Source organism: Gallus gallus, chromosome 18 (genome assembly GCF_016699485.2).
Source record: "Gallus gallus isolate bGalGal1 chromosome 18, bGalGal1.mat.broiler.GRCg7b, whole genome shotgun sequence".
Lineage (NCBI taxonomy): Eukaryota > Metazoa > Chordata > Aves > Galliformes > Phasianidae > Gallus > Gallus gallus.
Window position 1 is genome coordinate 8155809 of NC_052549.1, and position 18590 is coordinate 8174398.

At 39.6% G+C, this 18590-nt stretch overlaps 1 protein-coding gene across 5 annotated transcripts in view; it reads left to right on the forward strand.

The window, feature by feature from the left end:
* Positions 1 to 18590, forward strand: part of CEP112 (centrosomal protein 112) — a 139941-nt gene that overhangs the window by 71539 nt on the left and 49812 nt on the right. For all 5 annotated transcript variants that reach the window (XR_005840589.2, NM_001282178.2, XM_040649448.2 and 2 more), the window contains one exon: positions 14011 to 14241. Coding sequence is in view for 4 of the 5 variants with exons in the window: in NM_001282178.2 (NP_001269107.1) it covers positions 14011 to 14241 (231 nt within the window). In the remaining variant the exon portion in view is untranslated. The remainder of the gene's footprint in view (positions 1 to 14010; positions 14242 to 18590) is intronic.

The window sequence follows — 18590 nt, forward strand, 5'->3', positions numbered from 1 at the left end:
TAAAATACAGTGAGTGTTTTCAGTGTGAACTCAGACAGCAGAGCTGTTCTTTGGCCCAGTCACCTTTGAAGACATGACTGTCATCCCACTTTAATAGCATTTCTTTATTTGGAAAGAGTGGCACAGACTCTGACAGTGATTTAAGGTCTCTCATGTTGATTTCATGAGAAAAAATATTTTTCACAGTATGACTTTAAAGTAGACTTTTTTCTCCCAATTACTCTACATGTTGGCAGCAAATTAGCTTGGAGGAATATTGTGCAGATCATCGTTCTCTGATGTATTGGGGAGTCATTTTTGGATCTTTTAGCTCAATCAGACCAATGACTGACATTGTTCATGTCTTCGGTTTCTGTAGATTTGAAAGACTTTCTTTTGACAAGGAAGGTGATATGGAGAGAAAAAAATAGAGCCAAAGTACAAGAGTACAAGAAATGATTGGCAAAGCGATGATATCATCAAGTGTTCAAAGCCTTTGCAAATTGAAGCTTATTAGACTGACATTTTGTCTTCTATTCAGCACTAATTGGAATCATGCCTGGGTGCATCATGTGGAAGGTACTTAATACCTCGGTGTTTATCATGACAAAATGACAGAAATCGATGTCAAGGATGCCGTAGATTTCTGTTTAATGGAGAAAACAATATATTTCAAGTTGAAATTACGTGTCTCATTGTATTTATGTGTGTGAAAGTCATCCTGAAATACTGCAAGTAAGACAACTTCTATTTTTGGCCCCTAAAATATTGGCTTGGTGGCAAATATTCCATTTTGAGTTTTTAAAGTTGTTTTTCAGAGTTGATAAAAAACAGCACTGATGTAGTTTAAAAAAAAAAAAAAGCAAAGAAAAAAAAACAACCAAAAAAACCCTGACACAGTGCTTTTACTTGAAACAGATCTGAAAATTCCAGGAAGAGTGAGCTACAGCCTTTTGTATGGGTGATAGAATTCTTCTAAAGTTGTTTCTGACAGCTTGAATTCTTTTGTAGTCTGTGCTTTCTGGTGTATTGGCATCTGTAAAATGAATTTAGGAAAGAGAAGTAGAGAGGAAAGTGATTTTTGGAAAGGCAGCCACTACAAGTGCACAGTGTATGCTGGAAGGTTTGAAAATAGATGTATGTCTTCCTGCTGTACTTGGCATCATTAGGGATATCCAAGTTCCAGGAGCCTGCCTCGATGAGTGGGGTGCATGCCTACAGCCTGGGATGGGGCAACACACGTTGCCAGCGCGTTGTTATGCGTCTTCATCCTGTACTTTATGAATTTGACTTTGGATCTTCAGTTAAACCACCAGCGTAACGTGAAATTAATATTTATTCGATAGTTAACAGAGATGACCATCTTTGGGCTGAAGTCATCACTTGAGTATCTGTAATGATATTACAAATGTAATGTAATTGTAGTGATAATAATGGATTGATCATTGCAAAGCAATATTTAAAGGAATACCAATTCAGTCCAATCTGGATGCTATTAGGAATTAATGGTTGTTATGTGACCGATACAGCTGCCTGTTGGTTACCAGAAATTCCAACAATCCTGCAAGTAACATGATGTTGACGAGCTATACTTTAGGGGCTGATTTGTATTTATAGGAGTATTTATTTGTATTGCTCAAATCCTCTCAGAGATCTAAGTATTGTAGGGAATTCCCCGTAGGAAAAAAGCAAAATTGAACAACAACTAACTGCAGTTTTTAATCTGTTGGATATGAATGTTGAGGGTTGAGGAGGGAGAGAGGAACTGGATCCAAGTTACCAATGTGCCGTTGGTAATATTACAGAGACAATGCTGGTTTTCCTACTCAAGTCAGTCAGGTGGGTGACAGTGTACGTGTGTATGTATGTATGTATATGTGTGTATATGTATTATTGCCCTCTAATGGATAGAATCTGAATGGCTCAGCTGTGCATGCTTGCATTCCTGCAGCAAAACATTACTTTCAGGTTGTCTGATATTTCTCAATGCAGAATAACCTTGTAATTCCCGTTCTGATACATCTTTTGCAGGTACTGTTCCTTAAGTTTGTGCAAATGATTTGAAATTCAGAGTCCCACAGCTCAGAGAAGGGCCTTTCTTCTCTGAAGTTTTATTTAAGTTTTATTTTAGCCAAAGTACCACTGCTTAGAATTTGCCATCTTCTTTTCTTTAGTTTATTTATTTATTTTCTGTAGTAGTAAAATAGTAACTGAATATGAACAGAAAGTGCAGGTTGGCTGGAAGCTGGATTTACAATTGTTTGTACTGAAACTTTGCCACTTCTGCATGTTCTTTATAGCAAGGTCCTAACACAGTTGTATTTTTTCCTAGCAGGACTCTGTATTCATTCAGTAAATGCATTTGGGAGCATTGAATTTCTGAATTATGTTGGTTCTCTCTGAAGCCATAGACTTCTTTTTCAAAACTCCCAGCACTTGCTTTTGCAATGGGTAGCTCAGTCTTGTTTATGTATTTGATGGAACACTGTGTTGCTAACAGCTTTCTTTGCCTCCATTGCTTCTCACAAAGCTCTACTAAGATACCATCATCCAGTGTTGCTGTACCTCAAGCTTTAGTTGAGTCCATCATATTTCTATTACTTTATTATCTGATTAATAAGCTGAGTTCAGCTTAGAGCAACAGAAAGAACAGTACATTAATCGAATTCCCTTGTAATGACTGTGTTTTCCTATGAGTGACTTCCTCAAGGTGAGATACAATGAGACCTGTGCTGTCCTGGCTTTCTCAGCTCCCCAACAGCTTTGTGCATCAGGGCTGGATCCTTCCCTGTGCCTATACCAGCCCAGCTCGCAGTCAGGCTTTGTCAGAGACTGCAGCAGCGAGCTGAGAGACTGCTCCTGGGAGCAAGGTAAATGGTTGCAGGTTTGGGGCTGCTGCAGTTTACATTCGTGGTGAAAATAGGAAGAAAAAAAATAATAAACACACGTTTTGACAGAGCTGAAAGAGCATCTTCTCAGCCCAAGACTGGGGACCTTATCTGCATTTATAAATATTGGTGTTTTTCTTCTGAACGTGTTTCCTAGCAATACGTGTTTTTTTGTTTGTTTTCAGAAGAGTTGTTTGCACTCACAATGCGCTGGCAGCCATTGTTTGCATTGTTTAGGATCAAATGAGGGATTTTTTCTGAATGTTATTTTGATTTGATTTGATGACATTGTTTGCCAGTGAATTATGAAAGCTGTGATTGTTTGGTGCACGAGAAGGGCATAATGCGTTCCTCGGTCACATGCTCGCTTAATGCATGCACATTGTGATGGCAGTGGTAATAGCGCCATTAAAGAACAAAAGGTAGCAACACATAGTAGCTCTGTATCTGGCCAATCCCCTCAAATTACCATAAATATTTGAGCAATCTGAATAGTTTTAGACTCTGTAGTAAAGCTTTCCTGTTCTTATCTGGCACTGAAGGAATGTGGAATAAAGTATTCCTTTAACCAAGTATAAAAATATGTATGCTATGCAGTTATAATCATATGTCATTAATCAGAAAATACTGCAGTAACTCTGACAAATTAAAAACACAAGGATGTGTCTGCAAGGGCTTTTTCAGTCATTAAAAAGCTGCTTCACCTCTCAGGCAAACTATTTAATGGCAACTTCTTGCTCAGTGTACTGACATCTTCAAAGGCTCTGACATCTGTCGGCCTTTGAACTACCATTAAAAAATATTATCCCATTTCCATTCTTTTATGCCCATTTTTTTAATTATAGCCCTTCTTTCAAGTTAGGAACATGGTTGGTTTAAATGATGCTGTCCTTTCGTTTTCAGCCACCCAGCTGCGGTTTGAATAAATTGATGTAGAATCAAAGGCGGGACTTTAAAGGGAAAAGGTTTGATGGACTTGGACTCCGAACCAGATGAGGTTTTATGATGAAAAGGGTTTAATCCCAGCACAGGCATCGCTTCTATCAGTCGAGCAGTACAAAGCGATTCATATATATAGGTTCATGAGAAATGATCTATTTTTTTTTTAAACAGCACAGATCTCTTCAGGACTTGCAAATGTGGCATTAGCTAATATTCAGAGAGCTGATTTCCTTTCATCCACCAGAAGCTTATGATTATAGTACAGTTCTCGAATTGGAAATGAGAGCTGCAACACAGATTTAAAGCTATGCTGTCTGATTTGTATTCAATATACATGTCACTGCGGGACAAGCCAGTCTAGGCCGAGCTGGTTCAATAAAAGGAAAAACAGTTTCAGCATCTGCAATTCTTGGGGGGGAAGGTACCAATTAATTCCTACCTGCCCTACCCAAGTATTGTGTTGGATATTTATCTTACTGCTGTCTCTAAAACTGTGCAAGCAAACCCTTGTGACAATATTTCTTTGGCATCTTTTGCATCAGATGTTGAGAGCAAGCGTGTAGCATTAATCAGTAATGGCTTCTAATGCAGTCATTTACATGGGAGGCAACATTTGCTTCCGTTCATGAGTTTCAAGGAGGCTTAGCAGAGACAGCTTTGCTCTTCCTTTATAGCAGTAGCCCTTATTAATGCAGTAATTAGGCGTGCATATGGAGAAATCTGAAATCTCTCAAAAAATTAATCAGGTGCTATTTGTCAAAAATACCGTCTCTTGGTACCAGGGAAATAATCTCTCTAATAGTTCCCTGATCTTTGTGCTCACGTTAGCTGAAATGGGTGCATAGGCACGATTTCTTACATCTCAGCAATCAGATTGCATCCTTCAAAACAATGCTGCTTTCCAGAAAAGTAAAAGCAGTAGATTTCAAAAGTCTTCAAATGATGTGCTCTTAAAAGCCCGGGCTTCATTGTTGTGTAGAAGGACTGCTGCTGCTTCTGCAGCCATCATTCCCTGCCAGGATTTGCAGTTAGGGCTATTGCGTTGGTTTTGATCTTCTGATCTCTTAATGCCATTTAGAGCACGTTTTGTTTTGGTTTTTATGGGGGTGGTGCAAAGTGATGGTGTTGGTAAGGAAATATAAGCATGGACCTGTATAAATGGCTACATTCAGTAGGATATTTTATTTTTGTGATGTTGAACAGAATTTTCACATTTAATACATATTTAGATTTTTATCTTTAAACTGTGTGCTTATTACAAGAACAGTAGGTGCAAAGCAGTGGCATAAATAAGTCTGAAGACATTCTGGCCCCGGGATGCGGTGGCCTGTTTGTCATTCAGAAAAGGAAAGTGGCATCAACTGAAGTCAAGGACAGAGAAGGATGAAAAGGATAGAGATCAATGTAAAGGTGCCAGAGGAAGATACTGAGCCAAAAATACTCTCAATTTCAAGAAAAGAAATGTTATGCACACAGACTTTATTTATTTTGTACAGATCATCCTGTGATTGATCTTATCTTTCTGAACTGGGAGCTGTAGCACCGTGCTTCCAAAGGGTCTCTGAACTCAGAGCAGCCACTGCAGGGCTGCTGGGAACAGTGCAGCCTGCACTTGAGGATGAAGGTGCAGAGTGGGAGCCTGGAAGCTGTGTGGGCTGTGTGCTGTGCACCAAGGGCACCAGAGGTGCTGGCAGCTGCTGCCCTTGGCTCCAGCCTGACATCTGGGTTGGAGTGCAGACTTGCTTCCCTAGCGCTTTCATCTTCCTGTGGATCTGAGAAATTTAGCTGTTTGATATAAGGATTGACCCTAAAGATAAGCAGCTTGAAGATGTTTCTTCCAATGTGGTTCTGATTTGAAAAAGGAGAAAGTCAAAATCAGCACTCAGATGCATAATTTGGTGTCTTATTTATGTAAGCAGCTAATACGCAGATAACAATTTACTACTACTGGTTAATTAGCAGAAGTACTACAACTATTGTTATTGCCTTGCAGGAATGTCTTTGTGGGTTTATTTTGAAAGTGAGAAGCTGATCAGCTCCTTGAAGTCTAAACCTGTAAATTACTATTTAAAAAATAAAATAAGAAATTCTGAAGCTACTGGATTTCAGGATTTCTGTACACACATATATTCACTCATGAGACTCAGAATGAGGACTTCAAGCTTTGTTAAAGACTGTCATCTTCATCTCTAATATAGCAGCATGACATCAGTAATGTGAGAGTTTCCTGCTGTATTAGATTCTTTAACAGAACAGAATAGTACACACAGACTAGTGCACTGAAGTCATCTTTAGACCAGAGGATAGCAGTGTTTGGCACCTTAATTGACATACTGTAATTATGTTGGAGCTTGGAAACATTTATTTCCCCTTCATTAGAAGTCAGGCCAGGACTCGGACAGGATCGTGTACTTTGAGTCATCTTCGTGTCCTTCAGATACCCATTGGGATGGGCGTGGTGGTGACCACGGTGTCTGGTGTCCATGTTGTATTTCTACAGGTATTCAGAAGGGGGAAATGGGAATCCTCTTATGTACAAACAGCTTATTGCTTAGGTTTTTTAATCAGTATCTTGCCTTACGTTTGTTCTGTTTAAGTTTTCAAACTAGTGCCCGTTCCGTTGCAGTCACCATAAGAGGCCCTATGGGATGTACAGGGTAACATTTCTGGAATACTCTAAAGATGTATGTGTTTTGAGTGATAATTGGAGCAAACGCAGCCAAAAGAGAAATGAGTGAGTGCTTTCCTGTTCTTCTTTTCCTAATTTCAGTGAAATTTTTTCATTAGTTGACAGGGTGAAGACATTCCTCATAGACAATATGGTCTGTACCTCTCCTGGGGACAAATTAGGAATTATATGTTTAATTTTGCTGCTTCATGGAGATGAATGTCTGTATTAATCCTTAAATCGGTAATGCATCATGTCTGCATTTAAATCAGAATTGCATGTTCAAGAAACATTAATGCTTTTAAATTTAATACATGAAAATTTAAATGCAAATGTTTTTTGAAAGTTTTATCTAGGAGAATTTCTGTGTCCAGCTTCTCCCATCACAGTGATGGGGAGTTCTTCCCAGTCCACTGCAAAAGTCTTTGCCTCTGTTCTCGTTTTCTGACTCACAAATCTGTTCCAAAGCACATACATTAAATCAGGTCATAAGAAACTCATCTGAAAGCAGTCTTCCATGCAAGATGACCAAGTCTTTGCCAGGTCTTGAACTGTTAAATAGAAAAATTAGCATTTATCTCAGTTTCAACTCTTTGACTAATCCATTCCCTCACCAGTGCATCATATTGTATTGTTTACTTTCACTCTCATCTCTTCCCCACATAGGCCTCAGGTTCTTCCACTTGGCTGAAAAGCATCTTAGTAGGAAAGTACTGGCAATAGCCAACCTACATGAAGTTCTGCTTTCTAGATGCTGTTAACTAAATTAGAATCGAATGTACTTATGTAAATGAAGAAATCAAAATAAGCTCCGTTAATTTTAAGCTCTTGTGTGTGCAATGGATGTCTCATTTTCTTTCACTCTTTCTCCCCTTCCTCGCCCAATTAAAAAAAAAAAATTATAGCCCAATAGTTTGTAGCTTAAATCCCATTGACATTTACTGGGATTTAGGTAGCTAACTGACATCTTTGAAAGTCCTGATCTATTTCAGTGCACTTCTTTGGGAAATAAAGATCGAAATTTGTATTTTTGCTTGCTACCACATCACAGCAGATGATGAGAATGTGCTACTCCTTTCTCACGTGTACTCATAGATGTGGAAATAGGAACATTGCTAATGTGTTCAGTGCAACTGTTCCTACTGTCACTGGGATGCCAGTGCCTTCATATTTCTTTTCAATCTCCCAAAATATATGGCAAAGTCAGTGAACAGTTTGGAGCTTAAATTACATATGGAAATGTTGTCTAAGCACGTTTCTTTATAGGAATGACATGGATAGATTCTTTTTCATTAATTTTTATTGAAAACAGAGCTGATGAGCAGAAAGTAACTTCTCTTTATTGTTCTTCATGAGTCAACACTTGTTGGTTTAATCTGTAGAACAAGATAGAGCAAGTACCATACGAAGAAATAAAATGTAGTCTGAAGAGATGCTGCACTTTTCTTAGGACTGTGACAAGCTCAGAAGTTGGGGGAAAAATGAAGTTAGCCATAGTTTGAAAATGGAGTGATGTTTTGCCTCCAGCAGCACCATATAGGTATGAGAGTGCTAAGGCTGCCTCCAGCCCTACAATACTACTGAGCAGGGTACAAAACAAGGTTGGTAGGAATATACTTTAACCACATTCACAAATATTGGGCATTGTTCAGAGCATACACAATATTGAAACAGTCCAAGTAAAGAACCTTACAAAGGAGTCTTGATGTTGAAAAGCACCTTAATGCTGTTAAAATTAATAGAATAAATATGCAAGGCAGCAGCTCAACACTTCACTTGGCAAGTCCTAGTGGATGTTTTCAAAAGAGATGTCAGGGGTACATATGCAAAGGTGAGAAAAGCTGGGATTGTGTTGAGATGGAGTTGCTGTACCTTTGCATAAGCCCTGTAATACAAGGGCTGAGATTTTACACAGCTGAATAGCAAACATTTTACTGTTAGTATTATGGTTGCCATCTGCACTGCTTCTACATAAGGTTTTTTTTTGACACTGAACATGCATCTGTTTCATTTTAGAGAGCTGCTACTCTTTGTATGCTGGGCATCTTAGTGATTACAACTATGATTTGCATAACATTTTTTCCTACAAGAAATACCTAAAATTGCTATAAGCAGTCTGATCTATAATCTGTGAGCATCTGATTTATGAATGTATCCATCATTTCATTCCCTCACTGTGCATTCATATACAAAGATGTCTTCTATTTAACTAATTGTGCAACAGCAACAATGTTATGGACAGATTTTTTCCTCCCCAAGAATGAAGGAACTTGAATATGCATTTTAATGTGTGCTTATGTAGCATTTTGTGCAGCTCTTATGTACTGAAGTTTTAATTTTGCTGGTGTTCCTAGCAAGAAGTAGACTTGTGATCAGGATTATGTGCAATAGAGTCAATGTACTTCAGTGACTTTTTACCTCGAGAGCAACTTGCTTTTGGAAAATGATATCAGCATGCTGAGAGGTGAAGCCTACCTGTTGGTTGTTGAACTGCTGGTCATTCTCACTTCATTTTACACCATTTTATTTATCTGTTCCCTTAATTACCACTTTTATGGGTCTGTGTGTTCTTACCCAAAGGCATTTAAACTTGACAGTGTAATAGATTGTGCTGTGAAAGCTAAATAGCTGTTTATTACTTATCCCTGCTAATTTGGGCTTTCCCACATCATTACCCATGTGATAATGTCCATGATATTTGTGGAAGTAGTTTTCTGTACAAACCACTGCCTTTCCCACACTGCATTCAACCTTACTTCCTGACCAAGAAATACAGCAAGAATGCATTAAATCATTCTTCAGTTATAAAGTAATAATGGCAGAAATTTGACCACAATTAGCCATGCATTATTATGTTAATCACTTTGTGTATTACCTTGAATCTGCCATCTTGGTTCTACTTCCTTGCCTTTCCCTTTCTCCCTCTTTATCACTTACTTCCCTAATTTAATTTGTTTTTCACTTGTGATTATGATGCTTGCTAGTGGTGATGCTCAGAGGTGCTTTCTTTAGAAAATGACATTAAAAACATGAGATAAAGCATTTTAATGGCTTGTGAATTATCAACATAGTTGTAGGGTATAGATTTGGACTTGGTGTTTCTTCAGATTTGGATTGTAGCTTAAACAAAAAGAATTGCTATTTTCAGAATTGCTGTGTGCATTTTGAGTCGTTGTCATGTCCGAAAGGAGCCACAAGCTTCTCTGCAAGCTGGCTGACTTCTGCTGGCTGGGAGGAGGGCAGATGTGCTGGCCCAGTGGCTGGCTCAGGATGCTATGTGGACAAAAGGAGCAGAGAGCTACTGGGTTTGTGCCCAGCCCTTAGAAACTGCTCTTTGTTGCCCAACTCCTTTATCTCCTAATGGTAAAAATCATACGGATGGTTCCCAAAAAACAGAGATCAAATGCAAATCTGATTCTTGCCGAGACTGCAATAGCAAGACTTGTTAATTTAAACCAATTTTGTTTTGAACACAAACCAACATTACACATCTTTTGAAGTTCTTATGGCTGTATTTTTTCCTTAGCTTAGAGCTGCAAACAAATATTATTTGTTTACTTTTTAGTAGTCTTTTATGTTAGATACATTGCTTTTTTTGTGATGGTAGAGAAACTTGTTCTCTTTCTCGGCACTTTGTTTATTAATGAGAAAGTTAAAGTACTTCAGATTCCCCGTTTCCAACAGATAATCTGTTCTAAGTCATTTTACACTGAATGTGTCACCAGTGGCTCTGCTGACTCGATGGGGATTCTTCTCCCGTCTCTTCTGGAATGCTACACTAAAAAAGGGAGTCGTCACCACTGAATAACTCTTCTGCTTTGTTTCTTATTTTCCTTTTAATTCTTCTTCATCATCAAAGTGAGGTTTGTTTTTACTGCAGACTTCCTTTCCCTCACTGGACTGATCTCCTTTCAAAAATAATCCACTATCCAATAACAAATGTTATGTATACTCCATCCATCTCTGTCACATTGAGCCAGCAGAACAAGACACAAAGAAACAAACCTCCCTTTCAGTGGGTACAGCTGATGGTTTCATACAGTGTGCTGCTCAATGACTGCAACAATTTTAATGTTCTTCCAGGTGAGAAAAATGCTGAGCAAGTGTTGGCTCACAGAGGCAGAAAGTAAGCGCATATTAGCAGTTCAAGTAGGGCTGTTACTTATGGACTGATATTTTAGGTTATAATCCTAGAAAGGATTGTGATGATCATGAGCTGAGTCCATGGGATTGCTCAGAGGTTTTTTATTCTTCTTTTAAGTTACATCCAAGCAAAATTAAAAACAGCAAAATAGAGACCTATGCAGTCATCTCCAGCTAAAGCCAAGTGAGCCCACTGCAGAACACATTTGAAACTCAGCCTGAAGAGTTACTGTGATCCACTTGAAAAATGCCGGAGTCTTTAAAAGCGATGCGCTATTTCAGCTGCCTGAGTACACTCAGCACTGAGGAGCAGTAATGGTTCCTATGACTTCATCTGCTGGGGGTAAGCTACTGAAGCAACTCCTGCATCACTTCAGATCTGAGCCACTGGGAATAAGGCTGAGTTTTATCTTAACTCCACATTTCCGTGGTTTTGTGAGTTCAAACACTGTTGAGGGCATTTCAAAGTTATGCGTGGTGTTGGGCTAGATGTGGTTTGCTGTGTCATCCAGTGAGAGGGAGACAGTGAAGTCTATGTGTTCCATCACTGAGTGTGAAAGATTCAGCCATGCTGCAGCCTCCTCCTTAGAAACCAATCCAAGTAAATGCTTCCTCGGGCTGAAGTAGAAGCTCTTGAAAAATAAAAGGAATCCCCTATCAGTATAAGCTGGGGTATGTAAGGAAGGAGCACAGCCCTGCCAGAAAGGACATGGGGGTACTGATGGGTGGTAGGTGGACATGAGCCAGAACTGTGCCCTCACAGCCCTGAAAGCCAACCATACCCTGGGCTACATCAAAAGCAACGTGGCCAGGGAGGGGGTCTGCCCCTCTGCTCTGCACTGTGAGACCTCATCTGGAGTACTGCTTCCAGTTGGGGAGTGCTTAGAATGGGAGAGACATGGACCTGTTGGAGCACAGCCAAGGAGGGCCACAAAAAAGCTCCCAAGGATGGAATACCCCTCCTATGAGGACAGGCTGTGCAGCTTCAAGAAGACCCGAGAGTGGCATTTCAGCATCTCAAGCAGGTCTGTAAGAAGGAAGGGCGCAGACTCTTTAGCAAGGTCTGTATGATAAGACAGGGGGAAATGGTTTCAAATTAAAAGAGGGGAGAATTAAATTGGACATAAGGAAGAAGTTGTTTTACAATAAGGGTGATGAGACACTAGCACAGGTTGCCCAGATTTGTGATGGGTGCCTCATCCCTGGAGACACTCAGCTCAGGCTGAATGGGGCTCTGAGCACCTGATGGAGCTGTAGGTGTCCCTGATCACATCAGGGGATTTGGACCAGATGGCCTTTAAGGACCCCTTCCAATTCAAACCATTTTATGATTCCATAATGTATCTTCTTTTAATTGGAGTCAGTCATTCAGTCTATTTCTCGTCTCTGTGGCATGTAACTGAACTGAGTTTCAAACTTCAGCAACAGATTTTAATTTGAACTGTTTGCCAGCTTTATATTTTCTTATGCAATTTACTTTTTAAAATTAAGAGCACATGTTTTCCTTCCAAATAACATGCAGTACATTTATTGGCATTTTAAATAGGCCAAAGTGAGTGAGCAAACTTCTTTTTTTCTTTCAAGTCTACTTTTTTCCCTACAGGCAAATTGCTGTGGGCTTTTGACCCACCCTTTTTATGACACTATTTCAGCTCAGATATTCTTAGTTAGAATTCTAAGTTATCCCTTTGAAACAGGAATAGAAATCACCACCTCAGCTAGCAATTTCTTCAGCTATAGGACTGTTATGCATGCACGTGTGTACATACATATAAGCGTGCCATAAAAATTCATATGAAACCTCTACCTGTCATACAGTTGACTTTAAATGCTTGTATTTCTGTCCCACGTGGGATATTCTATGAGCTAGTGGTTTCTTTCGATTTCTTTTCCTTTATGTTGATGAAGTCATTGTAAAGAATGCTTGTATTGTCTGGACCATGCAACAGTTTGGTTTGCGTTGTTCACAAACATAGATCTGAGCATCCAGAAGAAGAATTTAATTAACGATATTGAGGAGTGGGATTCAGTTTTACGAACAGTCTAAACAAGCATCGTGCATCCCAATCTCACCTATGAGAACTGATATTTTATAATCCAATCTTTTGTGGGGTTTTTTCCCCCAAAATTACTAAAGGAAACCAAACCAAAATAACAATAACAACAAAATCCCAAATGGCAGCAAAAAAAAAAAAAAAACCTCACAGTTTTTCTATTTCATGGTTAAGTTTTATCCATGTTTTTATCCATCTAAGTTTTATATTTCACGGATTTTCCACTGAAAATTATGTCGTCTTGTGTTGTGGGGTTTTTTCTGCTAATACTAATTTGCCCACATTTAAGTCTAATAATACTTTATTAAACCTGACATGTGGAATAGCAGAATCTCAGTGATGGAAAGTTTGGGATTCGTTTCCTTTAGCAGTTTTAAGATATCCATGTCACAGAAAGTTGTTTTCCGTTGAGAGTTGTTCGAGTGTAAGCTGCTTCTGCCAGTGACTTTGTTTATGGGAAAGAAATCTGGCTGTGAGAACCAGACTTATTTTAAGGTAATTGACAAGAACTGTGTCTGTGATCCCCGATGTAAGCTTTTCCCAGTCACTTTGGGGAGATTAGATGTCTCTTAACATCATCTTACCAGCAGTGAAGTTGCTCCAAAAGGACTCCCGTAATCATATTAGTTTCGCTGCCATCACCCCGTCTCCAGATTCTTTCTTCTTTCTTAATAGAACCAAATCTGCTTTTGCCATCTATTAGGTCCAACATTAATGCTCTTTTGCATATTAATTACTCTAACTTTACCTATAGCATTCAGCTCACTCTCGTGGCTCCTCAGTTTTGAATGTGGAAGCTTGGTGCCGTTGCTTTCACCATGTGGCAGGAGAAAATGCTGCATTGTGCTATTTAATATTCCAGTGTCTTTACATAGGAATTACTGAGTATAGAATGGAGTAAATAACTCAGGAGTTCACTCATTTATCCTGGCTTATCATGTGGTTTATGACTGATTTTTCCTTGTATTCTAAGTGAGCTTTGGCATGTTATCCCAAATAGTTAAGCAAATTTCTTAGGAATCTTCTGAGTAATGTAACATCACAAAGGTTCTCTTACAGAGAAGCAAGTTTAAAGAAGACTTTTTAAAACGAAGTGAAGATGGGGAGTAATGTCTCAACAAGAGTAATTGTTACTGTTCCAGGCAGGACTTCCATGGGAATGGCAATTAAAAAACTGAACACTACATTTGTCACTTTAGAGCATACCATCCTATATTGGGAGCTGCTGTCTTCATCCGTGTAGCCATTCTCCCCTTAAGTAAAAAGCACTCAGTCAAACATCTTGTTATGATCTTGGGGTGTAACGCTTCTCTGACAGAGCTGTTCTCTATTTCAGGTTATCTGTGATCTGGAGAGCCAAATCCACAAGCTGAACGAAGAGCTCGTTCAGGTGAAGGCTCAGCAGAAGCAGCAGCTGATGGAGCTAAGCCTTCAGAGGGAGGAAGAAAGGCAGAGGGCAGCGCGAGATCACAAGGCAGCGGTCAGTCAGCTGAAAGCAGAGACCGAAAGGATGGTGCTGGACATGAAAAAGGTGCACGCTGCAGAGACAGAGAAGACCTTGGACAAGGTAAGGAAATCATCTAGGGCTGCTTCTTGTGGCACAGCAGGTGAGGAGTGATTGCCTCATAAGTCAGATAACCACAGGTGTACTAATGTAAGAACGTGTACAGGTCACTTGAGTTGAAAAAGAACAAGGTAGTGTGCTGTATAGCTGCTGGTGGGTGCCACAGTCACTGTGTGAGCATGGGAAGTTTTGTGTTTCTGTAGTGGGCAGGATGGCCATGACCTTTACACTCCAGATGATTGCAAAGGGAAACCCAGCTGAGGGCTAGGCTGGTTGCTTCAACCTCATTGGATTAGAGAGAGCAGAAAGGGCAGTTTTGTCTAACCACGCTTTTTCTCCCTCCAAATGCCCCATCCCTGAAGGTGCTCAAGGCTAGGATGGATGGGGCTCTGGTCAGCACCCTTGAGTGGGTGGCAATCAGCCCATAGCAGGGGATGGGAACTGGGTGGGCATTAAGGGCCCTTCCAACTTGAGCCATTTTATGAAAATAAGGGAAGTTCAGGCTAAATTTGCAAGGAGATAAGGTCTAGTTGTTAACAGTGTCTGGTCTACTTTTGTCTGTGTGCATCAGATGAGCAAGTGCTGTACGAGAGGTTTGAAAATAGAAATTAATGCTTCAGCTCCATCAAGGCTTCCATCCTTGTTCTGTTCAAAGGGGTCACTGCATATCAGTGCGTTGATGGCTTCCTGGCAAACCCTACTTTACCAGCTTCTGAACTGAAGTGTGTGTTTCAGTACATGAGGGATGATATGAGCTAAAACATGTTAGTTTTATTTCAAAGACTGAACTAAAAAAGCCTACTTAATACTGGTGGTAGACTAAGGGTGTATGTGTAAGCAGATAGTTGTTGAAGTATCTTTCATATTCGTTAATGTAATGAGTGATACATTTTATTGCCCATTGATGTACAGTGGCACAAATTAACAATCTGCATACACTGTCTGAATGGCCTTTGTGAAAGTGACATTTCATTTACCTGCGTCAGGTTCTTGGTCTGTAATTTTAAACAGCATTGGGAGGATTATGTTGGAAATCAGCCAGCCTGAAGCCATTAAAATGGCTGTGATCAACAATTCAGAATCTTTTCTGAATGTAAGGAAAGCTCTGCTTGGCATAATTATTTAAAGCCAAGGTCACAGAAAGTATTTAAACCTTTGAAATTCATCATTAAAGGATTAATTTTAACTCAGGAAGACATTGTCATTTTTGCTTAAAAATGGAATTTGAATCTCAATTCTTTTCTTTCTTTGATCTTTTTTTACATGTGTAGTATGGCAAAAGAAAAGTTAACTTCTTTACATCCTCAAATTAAAGTTACAAGTAATCCTTCATAGGGAAATATCTTTAATAGTCTTGAATTGTCATTTCTGTCAGAAATATATATTTTTTGAATTTGTTGGATTTTTTTTCCTATTTTTCCAAATAAAATTGCTAATTTTAAGCTTTATTAACTGCTATTAATTTAACCTACTTCTTTCTCTTTTTTTTTTTTTTACCTCTAATCAGAAGAGCACACGTTGAGTAAAGAATAAGGGGGGAAAAAAATCTATTAGAAAGTCTTTCAAAGACATGAAGAAATACCTTGCATTGCCTTCCTATCTCTCTCTAATGTTCTTCACTTCTGTCTTCCAAATGCAGAGCTGTAGAAATTGGCCACAGGGTCCAAAAGTCAGAGTAGCTTAAAGGGCACGCTCCATTTAAAGGCCAAAAGTAACAATTTCAGCTAACTTACTTTCAAATCTTGAGCCTATTAAAACCCTTCGCATTTTAGATAGGGATTTTATCTGAGGGAGGAAAAAGAATAAAGCACCGTAATTGCAGCACGAATCTTGAAACTCATTTTTAAAACAAGCAAGTCTCGTTCCCCTGAAATGTAGGACAACATGGGAGAAAGTTTTATTCTCAGTACTTAATTCTTTTTGCCAAGTCTTTAAAGATTGTTTAAAAGTCCGGGAGGAAGCTGGATTTCACTGTTTAGGCTTTGAAATAGTCATAGGGATGTTCAGATTTCTGAAGGTCAGTTCATTCCCATGTGAAGGAGCTCGTTCCTCCATGGTCTGTTCTGTGAGTAACACTGATTCTTGTGTGTATTGCTTCATGAAATTGTGAAGAATTGTTTAAACAAAAGAAAAACTGGCTAAGACTTGAGTGAAAAAAAAAAAGAGTACAAGGAGAAATAGGAATCCTATGGTATTGCCCTCCCCATAGCCCTGCTGCAGTGGGGATGGGAGGGAGGGAAGTGGGGAGAAGAGTTTGGAGAACCAATTTTCATTGCAAGCACACTGGGCATTTTAATATCTGCTGGTATTTGTAGGCAGCTCTTCCATATTTATGTAAGCAGTGTTCTTTACTGGGACCTTTGAAATTGAGATTTTAAGCATCAGAAAAGATGAGATATTGCTTATTATAGTATTTTGGTTAATTCTGTTGGTGATTATGGCATACAATGCCAGAAAGTTACCCAATAAAAGTAGTATAGTCATGTTTTTGAAGCTATGATTCTAAAACCAAGTATCGTCTGACAGTTATTCCATCTCCCCATCAGTAGGGAATGATGAGTGGGACAAGATATGTAACAGATTTCCAAATGACGCTGTGTAACCCACACTGCAGGAAAAATAAACGTATCCATTGTTGTGGAAGCAGTTATAAAGGGAACGGGCCATGGCTTTCCAGGTACCCCCTCTGTGGCAGGCAGCATTTTCACTTAAACACCTCCTTGCACAAAAGTGAGCCAGAAAGTGGACATTATGAGTGGTGTTGAACCTGGTTTGGACAAACTGTGGCATTTCTGAAGTTTCTCCGTGCTGATCACACTCCCATGAGCTCTTTGACCTCTGGAGAAGGTGGTGAGGGCTCTGCCTCAATGGGAATCGGCATGGGAGCTGTGCCCCTGGGCTGCATGTGCCCTTGCTCAAACACAGGTTGAAAGGGCTCAGATCCAGCCTCTGGGGAAGGGGCACAGACACTCCCACCCCAACACTTACATTCCTGGAGAGCATCTGCCCGGGACTCAAGTGTTGGAGAAGCCCTTATGTCGTGTGTTGTTGGTTGACTGTACTATGGTATGCTTTCATGTGCACAGTTTCATGCTCTTCTGTCAAACCAAATGTCTTTGTGCTTTTCCTCAATTGGATCTGACCACGTGAAGTTTCCCATGTTCATTTTGCATCTGCATCCTTCCTGGTGGTCTAAGCAGTACAGCTGAAGATATGGATATTCACAGGTCTCATGGGCATTTTTCATCATTCCTATGTCTTCTTCCCTCACAGGGCTGTGGTGTTTCCTCCAGAAGGGGAGAACAGGGCAGGAACTCATTCCATTGATCTGTCCTCATTTTGTAAGCAGGGCCCTTGTCAACAGCCTGGACCCACATGTGTGGTATGGCAATAGGGTTGTGTGCTGCAGGGCAGCATGAAACTTTGCTTTCAGCCTGACTAGGTTGGGTGTCACAGCCCAGTCCTGTGTAGTCCCCGTGTTGCTCACCCTGTAAGATGTAACATGGCTGTTGTGTTAGAACACAGAACCTCGTTGTCAGATGTGGATAATAAGCAGTAATGTCCTTAAGGTCTGATAAGCTGCGCTGGACATAAGTCAGGCAGAAATTGAAGATGATAGCATAGAGAATCTGAAGCTACTTATCATGTTCTTAGGACTTCTGTGCTTTCATAATATCTGTTATCTGTCGCTAACATAAAAATTACTTGACAGTTTCTCAAATTATTTCTTGTATATTAGCTAAGGAATCTTAAATACTGCTTCAGAGGAACACTTGCATTCAATCATAGTGATTTTGATTTGCTTTTAAAGCTGTTAACGTATAGATTTAATTTGCTTGAATTCCATTATATCAGGTTGATTATAGCATTTTTAGATACAGTGGTGATTTTTTTTCTATTTGAAGTCATACCTCATTACGATGAAATGAAACAAATTATTTAAGAAATAAATGTATTAAGCAGACAAACTACTGCATTGAGGCTCCAGTAACGACTCATTTCAGCAGCAGGGAGTCAGGTGTGCTAGAGGTTGCATCAGCAGCACTTACAGCAACCAGCACTGGTCAGCCAGGTGGAACAGACCCTACAAAGCCTATGAGCATTGTCAGGTTTGCCAGAAATTACTGAAAGAAAGAGACAAACTGCATTTCTAAGTGTGTGCAGATGTGAAGCTTGGCTAACACAACTGTTTGTAACATTCATCTGTGGTATTTTCTTGGCAAAGCAAATGAGCATTCAGAAAGCATGACCCTAGCAGATCAGTAGACATGCTAACAATGCTCAAAGGAAGCAACCTTGGAACGCTGAAAGTATCTCATAAAAAAGCTCTCTGAGCAGTGTACATGACTAAA